The following is a 21480-nucleotide window of genomic DNA, read 5'->3' as shown; positions in this document are numbered from 1 at the left end:
GAAATGACAAAGGGAGGTGGTACTCTGATAGCGGTCCGCCGCGAAATTGATGTTGATGTAAGAAATGTTCAGTTGCCTAATTTTTCTAGTGCTGAAGTCACTCATATAAAAATTATAACTAAACGCGGTATTATTAGGAAAATTCTGCATTTTTTTTGTTGTTACTTTCCACGGAATAATTCTCAAACGGATTCACAGCTTAATTTTTTTGAATTTATATCTGATTTGATTATAGAAAATTCACAAGATGATATAATTATTACAGGCGATTTTAATATACGAGATGCTATAGTTTGGTATAGTTTGGTGATATAGTTTGGTCATTAAATAATAATAATTCAATTTATATTTTAAATCCCTCGGAATGTCTCCTTGTACATCAAATATTTGTTTTTATGAATTTTACCGGATTACAACAATTAAATTATGTTCTTAACTTAAATAACAGGCTCTTAGACTTAGTACTTTCAAATCTGAATTGTAACATATCTCGTGTGGACCCTTTATCAGAACCTGAGGATGAACATCATCCTTCCCTTTGTATTGAAGTTGATATGAATACCATTGAGCGAAATTTAAATTCAGCTATTCGTGTTGTACGTCGCTTTCACAGCGCTGATTATGATAAAATTAATTTTGAATTAGCAAAAGTTAATTGGCAACACGAATTTAAAAACAAAGATATTAGTCAGGTAGTTGATACGTTCTATCTTATCGTAAATCACATTGTAGAGACATTTGTCCCGTCTAATTGTATAAATGAGAGCAATAAATATCCACGCTGGTTTACGCGACCCTTGATAAAATTAATTAATAAAAAATTAAAATTCCACAAAAAATGGAAAATTTATGGCCAACAAAGCGATTATAACAAGTTCTCTGAATTACGACTACAATCAAAAAACTTAGAAGGAACGTGTTATAATGAGTTTTTGGAACGAGCAGAGAATATAATATTCGTTTTAGCTCAAAACAGTTTTGGTCCTACATAAAGACTAAAAAAGGTTATACATCTGTACCTGATGTAATGTAAAATTTAACTCTCAGGTTGGATACAATGGACACAATGGACACGATATAGCAAATATGTTTAATTCTTATTTTCATATATTCAGTTTTTGAGGATAATAGTGGAAATCAAACAATGGAGCATTATACATTATAGCGCAAATCAGACCATCATCAGCTCTATCGAGATTGTTGACAAAAAAGTGGAACGATATTTATCGAACATAGATACATCCAAGGGCTATGGTCCAGATGGAATACATACCATTTTCTTAAAAAACTGCAGTAAAGTGTTATGTGTGCCTTTAACAATGCTTTTCAAAAAATCATTGGACAACGGATTATTACCAACTATTTGGAAAAAATCTTTAATTACGCCGATTTATAAGTCTGGAAATAAAAACGATATAAAAAACTATCGCGGTATTTCTAAATTGTCAGTTATTCCAAAACTTTTTGAAAAGAATGTCTATGATACGATATTTCCATTATTAAGGCCTCTACTTACCTGTAACCAACATGGTTTTATTAATAAGCGATCCACTGAGTCCAATCTCTGTGAGTTCTTGCATACAGTATTGAGTGCTATGGAAGCTGGTTTCCAGGTAGATGTCATATACACTGATTACTCGAAAGCATTTGATAAGATATCGCACAATTTGTTATTACAAAAACTTAACAACATCGGTATACATGGTGACCTTCTACGTTGGCTTACATCTTATCTCCGCGAAAGATCTCAAGCCGTTGCTATTAAAGGATATACGTCTAGTTTTATTCCGGTGACATCGGGTGTGCCTCAAGGTTCTCACCTTGGCCCTTTACTTTTTAACATTTTTATTAATGACGTAACTAATTGTTTCAAAAATTCTCAAGTTTTATTATACGCTGATGACACTAAAATTTTTAAAATAATAAAAAATAATCAAGACTGTTTTCATTTACAAGAGGATTTAAATAAATTAGGACAATATTGCATTGCTAATAATTTGCAGCTTTATGTTGACAAGTGTTGTGTAATTACATTTTCGAGAAAAAAAGAACAAATAATTTTTGACTATTCCATATTTAATACTAAATTAAAAAGGGTAACCGAGGTGAGAGACCTTGGGGTACAACTAGACAACAAACTCATATTCGATAAGCATATTGAGAAAATAGTGATGAAGTCGTATAAAATGCTTGGATTGCCGAAAGATAGGCAAGGGGCTGATTTTAAAAATATTCATACCTTTGTAATTTTGTACAATGCTTTCGTTAGATCACATTTAGAGTATGCGTCAACTGTTTGGAATCCACAATATGCAAAATATGTCAACTTAATTGAAAATATACAAAACAAATTTATCAGGAGGTTGCGATACAAATTTATTTTTCCTGACTCTGTCTTTTTGCCACTCGAAGAACGTAGAGAACAAAGAGACCAAATGTTTCTTTACAAAATATTAAATAATTTAATTGATTCTCCATATCTGCTCAGTAAGATTTTATTTAAGTGTCCTCGTTTTAACGCTCGCTCTCAGGATACTTTTTCAATACCTATTTGTGAAACTAATTATTTCAAAAATTCTTTTATCTAAGATCTTGTAATAGTTATAATAGAAAATACAACCACATTGATCTGTTTAAAAATAGTTTAAGTAAATTTCATAATCTTGTAAAAAATACTTATTAGTAATTAACCATAACCATATTACGTTAAAATTTTACTTTGTCATAATTAGTTATATTTTATGTAACATCAATATTAGTCCACTTCCCTGTTAAAACAGTAGTGGAAACTTAACTGGCATAAGTGTTAAAATATGATGATTATATTAAGTTGTAATATACGATATGCTGTATGTTTCCCTAATAAATAAATAAATAACAAGGGGGCCGAGGGGCGGTTACTCACGTGCAGTAGGGCTGCCCGTGCGCGTAGCGGCACAGGCCGCGCTCGCTGCAGTGCTGCGCGCCGCACGCGCGACACGCGCGCCCGGCCCGCGCGCCGCCCGCGTCCAGCGTGGTGTCGGGGCACGCGCAGCTGCGGACGACGATTCGTTTTTATCGTTCGGTTTTATAACATTTATTTCTCGTACAGAATACAAAAATTACAGTAATTTCAGGTAGCTTTGAATTTCGGTGCAACTTTGAATAGATTGAAACAGACTGTTTAATAATTTTTTTCTAAGTTTTTTTTTTTGTAATTTTTCCTCCTTGAATGCGTAAAATGGAACGACCAATAATATGTTTACAAGTCTATGATAAAAAAATAGGTGCGGCAGATTTATTTCCAATTTACCCCCGTTTTCCCTTGCTACTTGAATGGATTGTATTTGTTTGTTAATGTTTATTCTTCATATTTAACAATAAATATTTGATTTTGGGTGCCTTTATTACCAATAAATACTGATAAACTTAAACTTGGTCAAAACACGGCAAAATTTGGGTAACTTCGAAGCATTCAAAATGTCAAAGAAAACGAAGAGGGTGAGGTGGAAAATTGAGATAATATAAAAGTTAACCAGAAACATTTACGCGGCGATGCAATTGTTGAAACAATAAAGAGCAGCACAAATTCATCAACCACCAGCAGAGAAAGATACGGAAAATGAAATACAAAAAGAAGTTCCGAGGGAAAGAGAGAGTTCCGACTTGCTAGAAAAAAATGAAGATAAAAAAAGAGATGAAATTCTGTGTTTGGATAATGAAGAAGCAGAGATCTGTGGAATGGAAGTTGTGGAATAAGAGAGGAATCTAAAGAACAATTTTGTGTGTTTAAAGAAGAAGGAAGCTTATTTCCTGGTAGAATCAAGACAATTAACTCTGAGGATGTTCCTGTGTCTCTTCATCAGAAAATTTTTTAGGAGGTTGGTCTTGGCCTTCTAAAATTGAACAATGTATAATTTATAATCTGATATTGTCAGTGTCATAGAAGATGCTTAGATATCAAGGAAGAACTGAAAAGTTTACACTGATGATGATTTGTTATTTATGGAATGGGGAAAGTAGACTTTAAAGGTGTATGGTGTAGTCATTTTTTATTTGATTTTCATAGTAATTTTAATCTCATTTCAAAACAAATAAAACCAAGAATTTATAACATGTTTGTCTGGGCTAAATAGTTTATTATAAGACTAATAAAACAAGTCTTTCTTAAAAAGTTTTTATGCACCCGATTGAATTATAACTTGATATGGCCATTGCTAACTTCTATAACATGAATGAAACTCACGAGAACGATCCCCACATGTTCGTGCAGACGGCCAGCTCGTGGCAGTCGTTCAGATCAGAAGACGAACATTCATCCAAATCTGAAAAAAAAAAACAATACAGTCACGTTAGAGAAATGAAAAGATACATATGGAGTTGATAGTTAGCTTGGTTAGTTGATGGATGTTCGCACTTAAGTGTCTTGGTTAGCACGTAAAGTTCTGTCCTGCAGTTGGATTCTCCCCACGAGTATCGATTGCCGACCACTGAAGAATGATATACTATGATGACTATAATATATCGTGAGGGTTGTCTCCTACCTTGACCAGAACTTCATGGTCAACAAATTGAGCTGGTGATTATATGCTTGTCGTATACCACCAGTATACGCAGGTGGGGTGTTGTCGTATTCATGGTGTTTCAGTTGTATGTAGGTGATACGGTGAAGGGCTTATGTAGGTGGCGTGGAAGTAGTGTACCAGTGATGCATTGATGGTGAACTGTCGTATGGTATGGGTATTTTCGTGGTAGTGGTACGGTGAGGTAACAGCTAAGGGCGGGCCTCACCGCGCAGCGGCAGCACGCAGGCGGCGGGCGAGTCGACCCACAGCGCGGAGGCGCCGATGTTGTTGGAGCGGCGCCGCACGACGCCCAGCAGGTGCTTCTGGATGTCGCCCGCCACCGCCGGCCGGAGCGTCTCCGCCGTCTCTTGCATCTGCGACACCAAGCCGACGAGTATGCCGACTGCCTGTTTTAATAGCCCCCCGGCTAAGCCAGCAAGCAAGACCCCCCCCCTTAAAAGGAAGCCTAGAACTCCAGTTAAATTTCTCGTGTTCAAAGTAATGATCATCTCCGCTTCTAGCAATCCTAATTAATTTATTAAATGCGAGAGGGAGTTTCCGTGTTACGTTTTCACCCCTTAACTACTCAACCGATGACAGTAAAATTTCAAGGAATCCAAGGAAAAACTCCGACAAAAACTCAAACAGTGGTGAAATCTTGGACCATTAAATTATTTTTTTATTAGGGATAGTCAGAATACTATTTGCATCCGAGTGCTTGTTGTACTTAAGAATCTTGATATAGGGTATCTAAACCGCCCCCTTTTGGTCGCACGCGAGCGAAGATTATGTGCAGTAAATAAACTCACCAAAACCGTATAATTAACGAAGATCCCGCGGTTCTCCTCGTCGCCTTTAAAAACATTATTCACTGAGCCGCTGACGAAATCGTCCGAGAACGGAGTCATTGAGAACGCCGAGTCGATCTGCGAAAACGGACACTCGATCAGTTCCGACATAATTGGACACATTTTTTATGAAATCTATTTAAAATAAAAAAATAAAGTTTTCACGTACATTATTTCAAGTAGTAAAATAAGTTATTTTAATCTACCTACCACCTACCGGACGGACGAGCAAATAACCAACCTGGTGGTAGGTGGTCACCTCCGCCCATAGACAATGACGATGTAAGAAATATTAACCATTTCTTACATCACCAATGCACCACCAACTATGGAAACTACACTGGCTCACTCACCCTTCAAACCGGAACACAGCATTACAAAGTATTGCTGGTTCGCGGTAGAATATCTGACCAGTAGGTGGTACCTACCCAAACTTGGTTATTTTTAAAATATTTAGACAGCACCAACAATGATAAGTCCACTTACGGCTCTCACAGCTTCGTAACTCAACTGCTGATAAGGTTCCGACTCTTTATCAGCTAACTTCGCGTCCCACGCCATCTAAAATAAACACATTTATACAGTTTTTGACATAGATAGGGGCTTATTTATTAAATTCAGAATCGTAACGATACAGGATTAAATATGATGTCTTCCACCGATTCAGAATGTAGAAGAACCGGCAAGAAACTCAATAGTTACGCTATTCTAGCAATATTAATATAGTCTGTTCGAACCACAGGAACACAAAAGCCAAACAAACAATGTTTGACCTTGAATTGACGCGCTATCATTGGTCGAGAGCTTGAATAATACATGATATTCATTATTAAATTGCAAAAATGGCGTTTTGAATATCTCCAAAGCCGTTATCGCAATGGCAAACTAATGGTATCAGCTCTAAGACCCCAAGAAAAGAGATCATACCTTTCTGTCATATATCCTGTCCACCCTCAAGTTGAGGACGAGGGATACGACTCGCCTGCAAGGGTCCCGGTGTGTCCTCCTCGCGTATCCCGGTCTGCACTGACAGCTAGATATACCTGGAAAAGGGAACAGGAGAAGTCAATTATATGTGACATTGACTTCAATAATTATGAATTTTAAGGGCTACACGTATCAAAATGGCGTATCCCTTAAAGTTGTGAAGGTGGAATTGTGATGACGCACTAAAACATGGTCTACCAGACGGTAAGTGAACAGTATCATCCATGATTCTAGGTCTACAGTCAGTACTGACCACTTCATCAATTTAAGAAACATTAATCATTCCTCATGTGACCACCAACCTTGCAAACTAAGATGTTTTGTTACGGGCAAAGCCGTATTACCAAATATGTATATAAATGTATTTACCCGCTTCCGTCCTGCACATCTCGTTCTGGGCCTGATCACAAGTGGAGTCATCACCGACTATGCAAGTGTCGATTCTGGAATTAAACCAAATTAATTATTTAAGCCACAGTTAAAATATTGAATGGGATTACATTGCATGAATTTCACTCGGGCGAAGCTGGGATAAAAGAGCCGAGATGGCCCAGTGGTTAGAACGCGTGCATCTTAACCGATGATTTCGGGTTCAAACCCAGGCAGGCACCACTGAAATTTCATGTGCTTAATTTGTGTTTATAATTCATCTCGTGCTCGGCGGTGAAGGAAAACATCGTGAGGAAACCTGCATGTGTCTAATTTCAACGAAATTCAGCCACATGTGTATTCCGCCAACCCGCATTGGAGCAGCGTGGTGGAATATGCTCCAAACCTTCTCCTCAAAGGGAGAGGAGGCCTTTATCCCAGCAGTGGGACATTTACGGGCTGCTTATGTATGTATGTATGTATGAAGTTGGGATGGGCAGCTAGTAAATATTTTGGTAAAATAAATTTGGTTTTTCGGATATAAAACAGGTATTTTCTACATATAATTCTGTAGTCATCATCCTCCTGCCCTTATCCCAATTTACTTGGTGTCGGCGCAGCATGTCTTCTTCTTCCATACTTCCCTATCTGACGTCATCTCACAAGTAACATTCTTTCCTGCCCTATCATCTTTCACACAATCCATTCATCTTTTCATTGGTCGTCCCCTTCCTCTGTATCCATCCACGTTTATGCTCAAGACCTTTCTCACTATATGTTCCTCATTCCTCTGCATAACATGCCCATACCATGATAGCGGCCTTCCACAAAACTTCTCGGCTATCGGTGCCACATATAATTCTGTTGCAGGTTCATTATTTAAACTAAAATTAATTTAAATTGAACTGCAATAGGGGAAGTGATGGGGAAGGTTACCTAACGGTCGGTTGCGGTCGTCGGTAGGGAGGCTGTCTGTGTGGAGCGTGAGGCCGTCTCGGCGGTAGCGGCACGTCATCAGCCGGTATCGCCACCCCCGTACCCATCGCGGGGCCCAGGGTCGGTGGGGGAGCTGCACAAATAAGAGGAACATAACACCAAGTCAAAATGGTTGCTTAAATAATAAAAAAAAATCAAATACTAGTTTTTAAACAATATTCAAAATCAAAATATTATTTATTGAAGTAGGCTCATTCAACCACCTTTGAATCGTAATGTTACATTGTTGAATTAAAGCCACCGATTGGCTTAAGATTCTACCGAAAAGAACCGACAAGAAACTCAGTAGTTACTCTTCTCCACCTCCACAATTAAATTCTTATATATCCTTCCTAGAAATCAACAAATACTAAGTCCACGCTTTTTTATAAATAATATATTCATTTATTGAGTAATATTAACCATTTCTTATATCACCAATGCGCCACCAACCTTGGGAACTAAGATGTTACGTCCCTTGTGCCTGTAGTTACACTGGCTCACTCACCCTTCAAACCGGAACAACAATAGTGAGTACTGCTGTTTGGCGGTAGATATCTGATGAGTGGGTGGTACCTGCCCAGATGGGCTCTCACAAAGCCCTACCACCAAGTCCTCTCGATAGAATCTTATATCTCGAACCGGTAGTAACATTAAATTTATCTTAAGTACGTGAAATTAAGAAAATAAATGTTTAAATAGGGAACATATAAAAACAGGGTTTTATAATTGAAACGAATACCTCTAGTCTAAGACTTGACTCACCAGTATGGTAGGGTGTGCTCTGCACCCTCGTGGGTGCAATAGTAGGAGTGGACGTATCGAACAAGTTGAGGTAAGTCCTCTTCCCATCGATTGAGACGAAACCTTGTTCTCCTGTTGCCGACACGATGATGTCGTCACGGTGAATGTTTATATGTTCCACGTTAACTGTTAAATTAAATTCTCGAAAATTAACTGTATTATAAACACGAGTTAAATACATACATGAAAGGAAGAAGTTTGCTTGGATTTGACGTTCGTACGAGCGTTCTCAAGATTGGGGTTCTTTTAATTCCTTCAAGGGTAATGTTATGTAAGATTGAATATTTTGTGATAATTTGTCATTTATTAGAGCTTAGTTTGATTTTCATACGGTTTTCATCAATGGAGTGATCCATATGGAAAGGTTTAGGTGTATATTTATATAATTTATTAAGGTTTTGTGTGAATTTAAAATTATGGCGACTAAGAGCTTTACTGGCGTGGACTGCGTAAACCAGTAAAATGTTATATGATTTATGTAGAGGGTCTATATAAAAAATATAAAATTTTACTGAGGAAGTCCGTTACTGTAGAATGATACAACTACAAAATAATTTAGACTTTGAATGATACTAGTACTATCCAAGAATTAATTATAATCAACAAAGGAATACGACAATTAATTAAAATAATGAAAGTGTAACTCACCAGAAGCCGGTTTCTCCCCTGGACCCTGGATAGCGGATACGGTCACGTCAAATATCTCCCCGTACCCTGGCAACGCGGTCTCAGCGGCGGTTATGATGGGTGCATCTGGACGGTACCTAGTTCCATGCGGTTTGAAGTCGGTGTCATCGAGGACTATGCCGGGACGAGGACGATAAGGCCGATATGGAATTTCGGATGCTGCAGAAAATAATATTATATCTATACTCATTTTATAAATGCAAAACCTGTTCACGCTTACACACATGAAATTAGAGGTGGAGATAGTACTTAATTTCGAGCGGGTAAAGCCGCAGGTTCGGCTAGTTTTATATAATAGATAAAAGCTTAGTTCACGTAATTAATTAATCGATACTAAAAAATAAGGATTTTGTTTGTAATGTCCAACGGAATCTACGAAACCAATATACACTGAACTTATACCAGAAAATGCACGCGTTTCTATGTAATATATGTAATTATAATAATGGTATTTGTAGCTTTTTAATGCCATGTCGGTATCAGATCGCCTTTGTCTATACACTGACACTGTAAATAATATTAATTTATCCTTCTTTTTTTTCATTTATTAATGGTTAAAGGTTTTGTCACAGAGTGACCACGTCGCTTTTGTCGTTCGTAACTAAATCAACTACGTATATAAATAATTTAAGACTATTTTATGAGTATATATATTCTGGTATCTTAAGATCTTGGTAAAGGAAGGAACACCCCATTATTCAAATGCATAAAAATAACTCTCTTTTTACCACGATCCGTGAAAACGTGATAAATTTCCTATTTTATTCTTCTCCTAATAGTTCCGTCGTGATGCACTGACCAGGCGATCAAAGACGTTATGTCCCTCGTGCTTTGTAACAGGCTAGATTACCTACACTTCAAACTGGAACACAACTGAACATAGTGGTACCTTGCTACCTGTACCCTACCACTAATACTCACAATAAATAATCGAAATGATACTCACTTGGCAAGGGATCTGTATTTATTGACGACGTCTGCATTTCGACGTTAGGTTTGACAGCTTCAGTGGCAGATGGCGCGTGACTCATCAAACCCAATGTCGGCGTTGGAGCGGCGGTGGAGACTGTTGTTGACGGTGGGACTTCAGTTAAAGAGGATTCTATAACTGGTGCGACTTCAATGTTATTTTTAACTGGACGCTCTGTGGTTTTCTCTTCTGTTACTTTATATTTGTCTCTATTTTTATCTGAATTAAATTGCTCCTTTTTCTTTTCAGGTTTCAAAGGTTTTTCGGTTTTCGCTTTTTCTGTAGTTGTCTTTTGTGTTGTGAGTTCAATTGGTTTCTCTGTTGTTGTTGTCGTTGTAGTTGTCGTCGTTGTTGATGTCGTTGTAGATTCCGTTGTCGTTTCCGTTGTCGAAACGCTTGTAGTTGTTTCGGCTGTTGTTAACTGATTTTCTTTATCGTCCTCTGTTATGTTTCTTGTTTCGGTTGTTGATTCAGGAGTCACTAAGGGTATAACATCGTCGTGATGTAATTTGTTCTCAGAATGTGAGACGTTTTCGTTTTGCTTATCATCTAAATCTGGAATGTCTGGTGGAGGAATGTGAGTAGGTTTGTATACTGGAAGACCTGGATTCGGTCTTCGTGTTGGTGGTCTTGGCCTCGGTCTCTGCCAGGGCGGCATAGGTCGATGGAACCCTGGTCTATTATTCAGTGGTGGAACAATTTGCTCAGGTAAATTGACACCATGAGGTATATCGAAGGGATACGGTGGTGGTATTTTCGTGGGATGGAATAATGGCGGTGGCGTAATAGGTTTATCGAAATCAGATGCAGAGTAAGACTCAGTTATCCTCGGTGGGCCGCGATTGTTTATCCTAGACGTCATTGGTCGAGGTCTGCCGTTCAATAGCTGCGTATTAGCTTGAACGTTAACTTTACCGTTTAACATTTGGACAATTCCCGTTATAATATTATGTATTTCTGAATTCTGACGTCCTTGATCTCTAGGGCTGGTAGTGGCGAATGTCGGCGGCTGCACTGCAGTGGATCTGATTTTGGGCCCCGTAGGTGCTAGTGCACGCCCCTTCGGAGCCCTCTTCCCTTCCCCCGGAAACTTGAAGTCTAATTTGTCACCGAAACCGGACGACATCAGCATAGCTTCATCGCTCGTGTAATAATCAATAGTTTTAGTTGGATCTATATCGTAATACTTCCTCTTATTGTGTACTTCGATTACATTGTCTATTTCATTGTTATTTGACGATGGTATTTCGTCTACATTGATTGATCTCGAACCTCTGCTTGGTTCAACTGATGGTTCGACGTTTACTTCGCTTCCCGTTTCATCGTCCGAGATTACGTCTTGTGTTATTGAAATGTCGTCATATTTGGCACTAGGTTCTAAATTAAAAGCTATTTCGGCGTCGCTTGTTTTTAATAATATATTAGCGTTAAACCTATCGTCGACGACTGACTTTGGTGATAGCTGCGATATTGTGTATGTCTGTTCGTAACCTGAAACAGAAATTTATTGTTATTAGTTATTTTAATTATATTATTTTATGTTTTTTCTAAATATGATTAACACGTGTCTTCGATCAAATATTTTATATATATATGTGTGTATATTTGTAAAACATTTATTTGATTGTGATGAAACAAAAAAAAACGCAGATCCTAAAACTAATGACGACATGACCCGAGCAAAAATATACATTTATTTTAAAATAATTTCGATCCTGTATAAATTAAATATAATCATGCTGATCATGAGCGAGATAAATCATTGAATCTGACTAGAAAATAAGATTCAGAGGAAGGTTCATACCCAGACAAGCGCAAATATAATTTAAACATTTTTTTACAATATAACGACAGCCTTTAAATGTGCCACTGAACAACAAATTGCTCCTTGTAATGAGTAGGTTGGTGATAGATCAAGTATCTGACTAGCCATATGGCTAGACTATATAGTCAATGTGGCTTTTGCCAGGGTTTGGCTTGTCTGAATCGGGGACATTACCCTGGGGTAATGGACATAAATTTTTCTATATTAAAGCCTAAAATTTTATGCATACTTAGAGATGAATAAAACGGAAATATGTAAAGAATGCTTGACCCTGAGCCTCCCGTCTCATTTCTGAAACGTACTACTATTTTCAAACTCAAAGTAGTCCAAACTGTTCTGGTCATAATTACTATAGACCCACCCTGCCGCCCCAGACGAAATCTAGTTATCCCACAACAATGCTTCACTAGTCAATGAAACATGATTTGTAGCTCAGAAGGCTTGGATTCCTCCACGCTACTCCAATGACAGTTGGTGGATACATATGTGGTATAATTTCATTAAAAATTAGACACAGGATGTTTTCCTAAAGATGTTTTGATGTTTTTAATTACAAACAATACTTAAATAAGCACATGGCAATCCAGTGGTGAGCACCAAAAACCTGGATTTGAACACGCAATCCTCGGTTATGACACACGCGTCCACTCAAACATGGCACAACCCAACTAATACAGAATTCCTCGACATGACTTCAGTGAAAGCTCAGAGGTGTTAGACGAAACTACGGTCTCCGGTTACGCCCAACGTATTCCACCTTCTAGGGTATCACGGCTTTCCAAGCGTTATATAATAAAAATTAATAGTTTAACACTGCACAATCCGTTACACAATTACCTATATGTCACTATAGTGACATTGCCACACAAAATGCGACAATGCTATAACAACGGTGACATAAGTGCGCATGCGCACGAACAATAGACAACGGTCCTTATAGCTGTCTACTTTCACTATGACAGACGTATTATAATAACGTACTAATTAAATTTATCTATGAACTTACTATTCGTTCGGATCGAACCAGTAAAATATTCAGAGTTTCTCTATTGAGGAATTTTTTGAAGCATTCTGTATTTGTATGTTATGTTCCTCTAATTGCACTTAAACTGTCATCGGTATTTGTTTTTATGTCATATAGATATAGGATGTGGTCGTATCTGCCCCATTTTACTTCTACAAACCCTAGGAAGCCAGATTTCATGTCCCTTATGGCCGTAGTTACACTGGCACACTCACCCTTGAAATTGCAACACAAAAACCTTTGTTAATCTTTACTCCTTCTTTGGTTTGGCAAGTAAGAGTAACTGCTGCGTTTGGAGATGGTTCTTGGCAGAATCTACGGTTCAAATAAAGGTGGTAACATTACGTCTTGTAAATTGAAGATCAAAAATGCCTGTATGAACTTATTTTAATGAAGTATTTATAACGTTCCAAACGTTGCCACCTGCGAGCGTGAACAGTGGTTCTCAAACCATGTTCCGCGGAGAACTGGTGATCCGTAAAACAATTTCAAGTGTTCCGACAGAAAATGAATAAACAAGGACTATATAAAACAAACTGTTATTATTTTAACGTGTCACGTGAGTTATAAATAAAGTTATAAACTTTATTTCCCTATCGCAGCGCCACTGACGACTGACGATCGATAAATAAATAATATTGTTATTTCACCCCGATGAAGTCGCGAGAGCAGGTAATAATATTTAGTCGTAAAAACTTTCTTAAAAAAGATCCTTATTTATTTTAAGAAAAATAATAACTGTACTAGTATCTAGCTTTTCATAGTTCAGATAAAATATACAAGTATAAACATCTGTATGAAAACATTTAAGACCTTAAAGTAAAAGAAAAAGAAACTATTAATGTTTTAATTTATAATTATTCTGTAGTGAGGGTGTTTTAAAACATAAAAATGTATGCGTCTGTTTGTGTGCATGTACGTGAAAATACATTTTTACTGCATCACTAAGGCAAAAAAATTTAAATGTCACAATGACTGACCATTTTCTAAGAATTCTCTGTTAATAAAATAGATACCAAGTATTTAAACAAAGGTTACAAATCGCGCTAAATAGGCTTTGAAATGTAGTATTATTATTCTGATCTGTGACTTTGGCTACAGACATTTGACGATTTTATGGACACACACAAAAACAAATACATAAAGATTGAGAACCACTGGCCTGACACTTGATTTTGTTATTCAATTGCAACCATACAAGACCGTGATCACCGTTAATCGCCGGCAAACGGTAAAAACACGAGATCTTCACATGTTGCAACAATGAGATACGATTAACACATTGTTTTTTATTACAAACGGCAAGTTAAACCGCTGGTAGGTGGTAGGTCTACCATTCATATATACAAATATACTTTATTCAAGTAGGCTCTTGCCATTTATTACTGCGATTGCGAGTTTAAGGTATTTTACCGAGAGTAACCAGCAAGAACATTCGGCGCTCTCGCAGTTAGAATATTTACTAAATGTTATTGTTTTCTATGGTATTGGTTGTCTGACGAGCCACCACCTGATGGTAAGTGGTCACCACCGCCCATAGGCAAAGCCGCTGTAAGAAATATCAACCATTCCTTACATCACCTATGCGCCACCAACCTTGGCAACTAAGATGTTATGTCCCTTGTGCCTATGATTACACTGGCTGACTCACTGGTAGAATATCTGATGGTGGGTGGTACCTACCCAGACGGGCTTACCACCAAGTAAATACAATTATATTGTTATATGAATGCGGTTATTGTAATTTTATTTTATTTTCATTAGGACAACCAACAATTGATACAATATCACATCCAATATAAAAAAATACATTTTAAATTTGGCAAAAGTTCTACTACTTACAGGTAGTCTCACCGTGCATTATCATATTACACAATGTAATTATTGAAAATATGAATTAAACATAAGCATAATAATAAAAAATTAAAAATATAATACATTTTTTAAGCTATTATATAATAAATAATAATTAATAAAACCAATAAGATAAACCATATGATTAGAATTGAGCTTTTCGATTGAATTGAGGTCGACTGAAGCCGAGATGGCCCCGTGGTTAGAACGCGTGCATCTTAACCGATGATTTCGGGTTCTAACCCAGGCAGGCACCACTGAATTTTCATGTGCTTAATTTGTGTTTATAATTCATCTCATGCTCGGCGGTGAAGGAAAACATCGTGAGGAAACCTGCATGTGTCTAATTTCAACGAAAATTCTGCCACATGTGTATTCCGCCAATCCGCATTGGAGCAGCGTGGTGGAATATGCTCCAAACCTTCTCCTCAAAGGGAGAGGAGGCCTTTAGCCCAGCAGTGGGAAAATTTACAGGCTGCTAATGAGGTCGACTATCGTGACATATGTCTAAATGTTTTACTATAATACTGATGGTGATGTATAACAATGGTAATCTCGATATGATGGAATTCCTACCTAGTTGCTAATACCTAATATACATATATATTTATATATTTAAGTAGATAGAGCAGCAGCGACGGGATTAGCGTCGGTCACGGGTTGACAGCCGTCATAGGAAAATAAATGAATTCAAAAAAATATAAAAATAAAGAAAATATATTTGAATTGTTACAATGTCTCGTCAATCTCTATAAATTGGAGGAAATTCCTTCCCGAAAATCTTATAGCTTTTTACTGAACTTTAATATAAAAATAGTTATAATGAGTGTTCCTTAGAGGACGAACACGTGCTATTGGAGCTTTTTTTTAAAAACTTCAACTTTCTAGAATATTCTTTTGATTTTTCCCTTAAGATTTATCATTTGCTATGTAATCGTACGAAAACTGTTAGATAAACCATCGTCACAATTCGGCCATTTTGTACGAAATAAAATCTCTTCTTCATCGCTCTGTCTATTAGTAAAAACCGTATCAAAAACCGTTGAGTGGTTTAGATGACGTAATCCAAGATACAGACAGAGGCAGACATTATTTTTTTTATATTATAATATTAAAAATACGAAAATAACTCTGTCTGTCTGTTTGTTGCTCTTTTACGACCAAACCACTGAAACGTCTTTGATGGTATTTAGTATGAAGCAAGCTTGATATCCAAGGAAAAACATAGGCTACCCTTTAAACTCGAGCAAAGTCGCGTTCAACAATTCGCGTATATATATATGAATAACTATAGGTATTATCAAAACCCGCACGTGTACGTAAAAAAAATGCTATTTCATCCAATTACCAACAAAAATGAAAGTTTAGTTTCAGAGAAAGTTAATCAGTGACTTAGTGTGCGGGCGGACGCCGCGCCGGTGCCGGCTGAGGTTGCGTCAGGTATGTGGAACAATTACTGCGGACGGTTGTAACCGAAATCGATTTCAATGTCGACGATCGCGTTACGGTCGCTATTTCTTCTCAAAAATGTATAATCGGAGATGCATTCATGGGAATACCTATGCTTAGTATTTTGGGGGTACGGGTGTTGGTTATGTGGGGATCTTACCCACTAAAATCCTTGAGATTATGATTCTCAACACGGATCGGAAAAACTTTTGGGATCGTTTTAAGATACCATAAAATATAACATAATTTTTTTTTAAATAATGAACAAGTGTGAAACTTGTAATTATTAGTAGTACGTATAGTACATATAATATAATCTTGAAAAATTTCGTGAGTGCTTGTTATATACGCATAGGTACCACCTGATGGTGAGTTGTCACCAACGACCTTGACTGTGAGAAGTAATAACGATTCCTTACAAGCTCATGAGCCACTAACCTTGGGAGTTATGGTTATGTCCCTTGTCCCTGTAGTTACACTGTCTCACTCATCCTTCCCCTACTGTTTGACGGTATATATGTATACCCAAATCCGCAAAGACCTACCAAGTAACATTTTGATATGTACCCGCTGCCGTGATCCACTCAGAGAGCAGTAGCTCTCATCTCCGACTCAACTGACAAACGTAAAAGTTAAGGCAAATTTTTAAATTCGTAATAATCTACTAAATGTCTAAACTTCAGAGAAAATTTAAACACCAAAATCATACCCAAGAATTAGCGTCACGCACGCTTTTCAATAACATTTAACTTTAACAGTAAAAGCATTTGAATTTTATGTTGAAAAACTTTTCTAAATCTATATCATCTCTACGTATAAACCAAAGTCGCTTCCTGTCTGTACGGTTAGTTAACTACGCAACGGATTTTAATGCGGTTTTCAACAATGAAAACAGTGACTAAAGAGGTCTCTATATATATATATATATATATATATATATATATAATTCATAAATATTAAATGCATTTAAAAAGTTTATAAAGTTTATTAAGGCTAAATTAATAAATATCTCTTATAATTAATTAAATTCATACTTTGTAGAAACAAAACGCCTGGATTTTGGTGGTAGGATGTCAATCATCCGCCTGGCTTGTTATCACCGTACGCATGGTGAAACACTCGTGAAGTGGCTGCTTGCAGCCGCGTTTCGAGATCAGCCGGCGTACAGCCAGTGCCCGAGCGCGCATTGTCGCGATAAGTGTTGGTCCGGTGGATGTTGCTGTTGAACCAATGCTGGAGGAAAGTATATTGACCCGCCGGTCAGGGAGACCCGTAGAAACGGTTGTTCCGCTGGCCGCCCGTGGCAGAGTACAGGGGCCCAAGCGTTCCTAACCAGCTCGCGAGGCTGCCCCACCAGGCCACGCATAATCCCGGTGTGGACCGTCGTGCCGGTTGGTGACCGGACGGTGGGGTCCCGGCGGCCACTACCGGGAGGGTTCGGGGGCCCTTCCGCCCGGCGGGTCAGTTTATTTTCTCTTCTGGCAACTTATTGGGGAAACACAGCTCCACACTTTGACCGTCCTTATCGTGGCAACGCATCGCTCGCTTCACGTCTCTTCCTCTTTTTTCCCCCTATCCATGACAGTGCATAAAAGAAATTACGGTCGTACAGCGGTGCACACCCCCACCATTCCCACGCTGTTTGAGGTTGAGTTCGTTAACATCCGTGGACTCCACGCTAACCTCAATGCTGTCCACCACCATCTCGAGACAGCACGGCCAGCAATGTTGTTTCTGACGGAGACTCAAATACTCCGTCCTGTCGATACCAGCTACCTTAATTATCCCGGCTACATGCTTGAAGAATCCTTCAAAGCGAAAGCCGGAGTATGCTTGTTCGTCAGGACGGATGTTTGTTGTCACCGTCTGCGCTGCTTGGAGGACCCTTCCTTCTCCCTGTTAGTGGTACGTGTGGACTTGGTTCGTCAGAGTCGGGTCTACGTGTGCCTCTACAGATCCCACAATGGTGACTTGGAGACAAGCCGACTATTTGACCATCTTAGTCGGGTGGCAGATGCTGCGCAAGAGCAGTTTCCTAACGCGGAACTGGTGTTTTTGGGGGACTTTAACGCTCACCATGAATCATGGTTGAAGTCCTCCAAAACTGACCATGCGGGAAGGACTGACCATGCTTTCGCTCTCACGCATGACTTGACCCAGTTGGTTGATCAGCCCACCAGGATCCCAGACATTGACGAGCAAGCGCCTTCCCTACTGGACCTTCTGCTGACTAGCCACCCGGTGGAATATCAGGTTGAGGTTCGGGCTCCACTTGGTTCTTCGGATCACTGCCTGATATCTACCAAAGTGCCACAGGCCAAGCTGCCGCCACCAACGGTAAGCAAACGTCGCATTTGGCACTATAAGTCGGCAGATTGGGACGGTTTGCGCGATTACTATGCGTCAGTCCCTTGGAAGGAGCGTTGCTTCAGTGAGAATGACCGGACAGCTAGCGCCGCTGCTATTGCTGGTGAGATCCTGTTGGGGATGGAATACTACATTCCTAACTCAGACCTCGCCAGTAAGGGTACGCGTAACCGTTGGTTCACTCGCGAATGTGCCGATGCTGTGTCTTCTAAGCAGGCGGCTTATCGCGCGTGGATCAATGGCTGCGTTAGTGGGGCATCTAACATTGACTCACTGAAAGCAACCTACAATAAAACTTCCAAGTCTTGTAGGAAGGCATACACAAGAGCGGATGCACAGCGCATTGCGCGGTTTGGCCATGACCTTATTTCACAACCTAGAGGCTCCCGTAGCTTCTGGCGTCTGACCAAATCTGTGCAAAGCAATTTCTGTCAACCTTCGCTGCCACCGCTCAGGTATCCGGACGGATCGCTAGCTCACAGTCCGCAGGAGAAAGCTGATCTTCTGGCAAAACTCTTTGCGGATAATTCCGTAATCAATGATTGTAGTGCGCTGCCACCAACAATTCCTTCATGTGGCTACACGATGCCTGACATCAAAATCAGGCAACGTGATGTACGTGCAGAGCTACAATCACTTGATGTGCGGAAAGCTAGCGGTCCCGATGGAATACCAGCCATAGTGCTGATGAAGTGTGCAGCGGAGCTGTCTCCTGTGTTAACGCGCCTGTTCCAGCTGTCTCTTTCTACAGGATGTGTGCCGGATTCTTGGAGGGAGGCTAATGTGCAAGCGGTTCCCAAAAAAGGGGATCGATCTGACCCGGCAAATTATCGGCCAATAGCTATCACCTCAGTTCTTTGTAAGGTGATGGAACGGATCTTAAACAACCAACTAATCCATTACCTAGAAGATCACTGTCTAATTAATGATCGTCAGTACGGGTTTCGACCAAAACGGTCCACAGGTGATCTTCTAGCGTACGTAACACACCTCTGGGGTGAAGCTATCGATAAGCGTGGAGAGTCGTTGGCCGTCAGCCTCGATATCTCCAAGGCTTTCGACAGAGTCTGGCACAGAAGTCTTCTCTCCAAGCTGCCGGCATACGGTCTGCCGGTTCAGCTCTGCACCTGGATTGCTAGCTTCCTACACAAGCGCAGCCTTCGCGTTCTAGTTGATGGTTGCGCTTCAAAATCCCATGTAGTGAATGCTGGAGTCCCCCAGGGGTCTGTGATATCCCCCACGCTCTTTCTTCTGCATATCAATGATATGCTCTCTCTCGGGAACATACATTGCTATGCAGATGACAGTACAGTGCACGGGGGATACCACGGACGCGCAGCGGCTGGACGGGCGGAAACTGAGGAGAGAAGAAGGGATCTTGTTGTTGAGCTCGATAGGACGTTAGGACTCATCGCCAAATGGGGCTCTGACAATCTTGTTGAGTTTAACGCCAAGAAAACACAGGTGTGCGCTCTCACAGCGAAAAAGTCACCATTTTCCCCTCCTCCTTCCCTCTGTGGCACCACGCTGGAGATACATAGCAAAGTCGCCATACTGGGAATCGACGTTCGGTGCGACCTCAATCCAAAGGATCACATCGAGGCTGTTATAAAAACAGCCTCACGTAAACTCGGAGTCCTGAACAAGGTGCGGCGTTTTTTCACGCCTGCTCAACTGCTCCTGCTGTATAAAACACAGGTACGGTCCTGCGTGGAATATTGCTCGCACCTCTGGGATGGCTCCGCTAAGTACCTACTGGAGGCCTTGGATCGGTTGCAGCGACGTGCGGTTCGCATTATTGGCGATGTAAAGGTCACCAACACCCTCGAGCCTTTACAATTGCGTCGAGAGATAGCGGCACTCAGCGCTTTCTATCGAATGTGTCACGGCGAGTGCTCAGAGGAACTATTCTCCCTTATTCCTGCTTCCCCTTTCCTTCACAAGTCCACGCGTGCTGGTTCTCGATGTCACCGCCTAACTGTGACATCAATTCCATCGCGTACAAAGAAATTTGGCAACTCTTTTCTTTGTCGCACTTCCAAAACATGGAATTCTTTACCAGCGCACGTATTCCCCTCCTCTTATGACCTGGGTTCCTTCAAGCGAGGCGTGAAGAGGCATCTTGCGGGCCGGCAAGGCGGGGGCGGCTAGAGCAGATCACCTTTCCCAACTGCACTAGCCGTCGTCGCGTTTGGACTCTACTACCACTTACCATCAGGTGGAGCAGAGTCATTTGCCCTCCCGGGCAATAAAAAAAAAAAAAAATTTTGGTTCGGATTTCATCACAGTAAACTAATTGTGAAAAACATTGTAAATCTGTTTCAAAGGAGCATGCGAGTTTCTTGCCGTTTCTTCTCGCTGGAGGTTGCTTTCCGAAACGATGGTAGTACTTAAATATTGACGATTCAAAAACGCTTCATTGTGAAGTTTATTTGAATGCAATACATATGATTTGATTTGAAAAATCAAACAAACACTTCGGACCTGAGAAGAGCCACCGAAAGAAATATCAGAATCGGCGAATGAAGCTCAGAAAGGTAGAAAATAGTCGAGAATTTAAGCTTCATCAGCCGTAAAAAACTAGATTTTTTTTTTTTATGTTTGTTAATCAATCTTAAAGTTATATATAAACCTTTACTGTACCAGTACGAAGTCAGGATGGGAAGCTAGTAACGCGTATGACTCAATACATGTTTAACCAGATAACAAGTTGTTGGGGCTTCGCTCGCATTTTTTGGGGTTGATTATCAAGTGTTAGGTATAAAAACGATTTAATT

At 39.6% G+C, this 21480-nt stretch overlaps 1 protein-coding gene across 2 annotated transcripts in view; it reads right to left on the bottom strand.

Annotated features, from left to right (window-relative positions):
* The window catches only part of LOC125074156, an 88320-nt gene that overhangs the window by 10382 nt on the left and 56458 nt on the right, over positions 1–21480 (bottom strand). For both annotated transcript variants that reach the window (XM_047685397.1, XM_047685396.1), the window contains exons 3-13: positions 10161–11675; positions 9176–9373; positions 8489–8653; positions 7685–7817; positions 6749–6822; positions 6320–6435; positions 5879–5953; positions 5354–5470; positions 4771–4918; positions 4226–4304; positions 2906–3034 (exon numbers count right to left, since the gene is read on the bottom strand). In XM_047685397.1, coding sequence (XP_047541353.1) covers positions 2906–3034; positions 4226–4304; positions 4771–4918; positions 5354–5470; positions 5879–5953; positions 6320–6435; positions 6749–6822; positions 7685–7817; positions 8489–8653; positions 9176–9373; positions 10161–11675 — 2749 coding nt within the window. The remainder of the gene's footprint in view (positions 1–2905; positions 3035–4225; positions 4305–4770; positions 4919–5353; positions 5471–5878; positions 5954–6319; positions 6436–6748; positions 6823–7684; positions 7818–8488; positions 8654–9175; positions 9374–10160; positions 11676–21480) is intronic.

This window comes from Vanessa atalanta, chromosome 27 (assembly GCF_905147765.1).
Source record: "Vanessa atalanta chromosome 27, ilVanAtal1.2, whole genome shotgun sequence".
NCBI classification, from domain to species: domain Eukaryota; kingdom Metazoa; phylum Arthropoda; class Insecta; order Lepidoptera; family Nymphalidae; genus Vanessa; species Vanessa atalanta.
The sequence above is the reverse complement of the archived record's forward strand: the minus strand, read 5'-3'. Positions and strand labels throughout refer to the sequence as shown.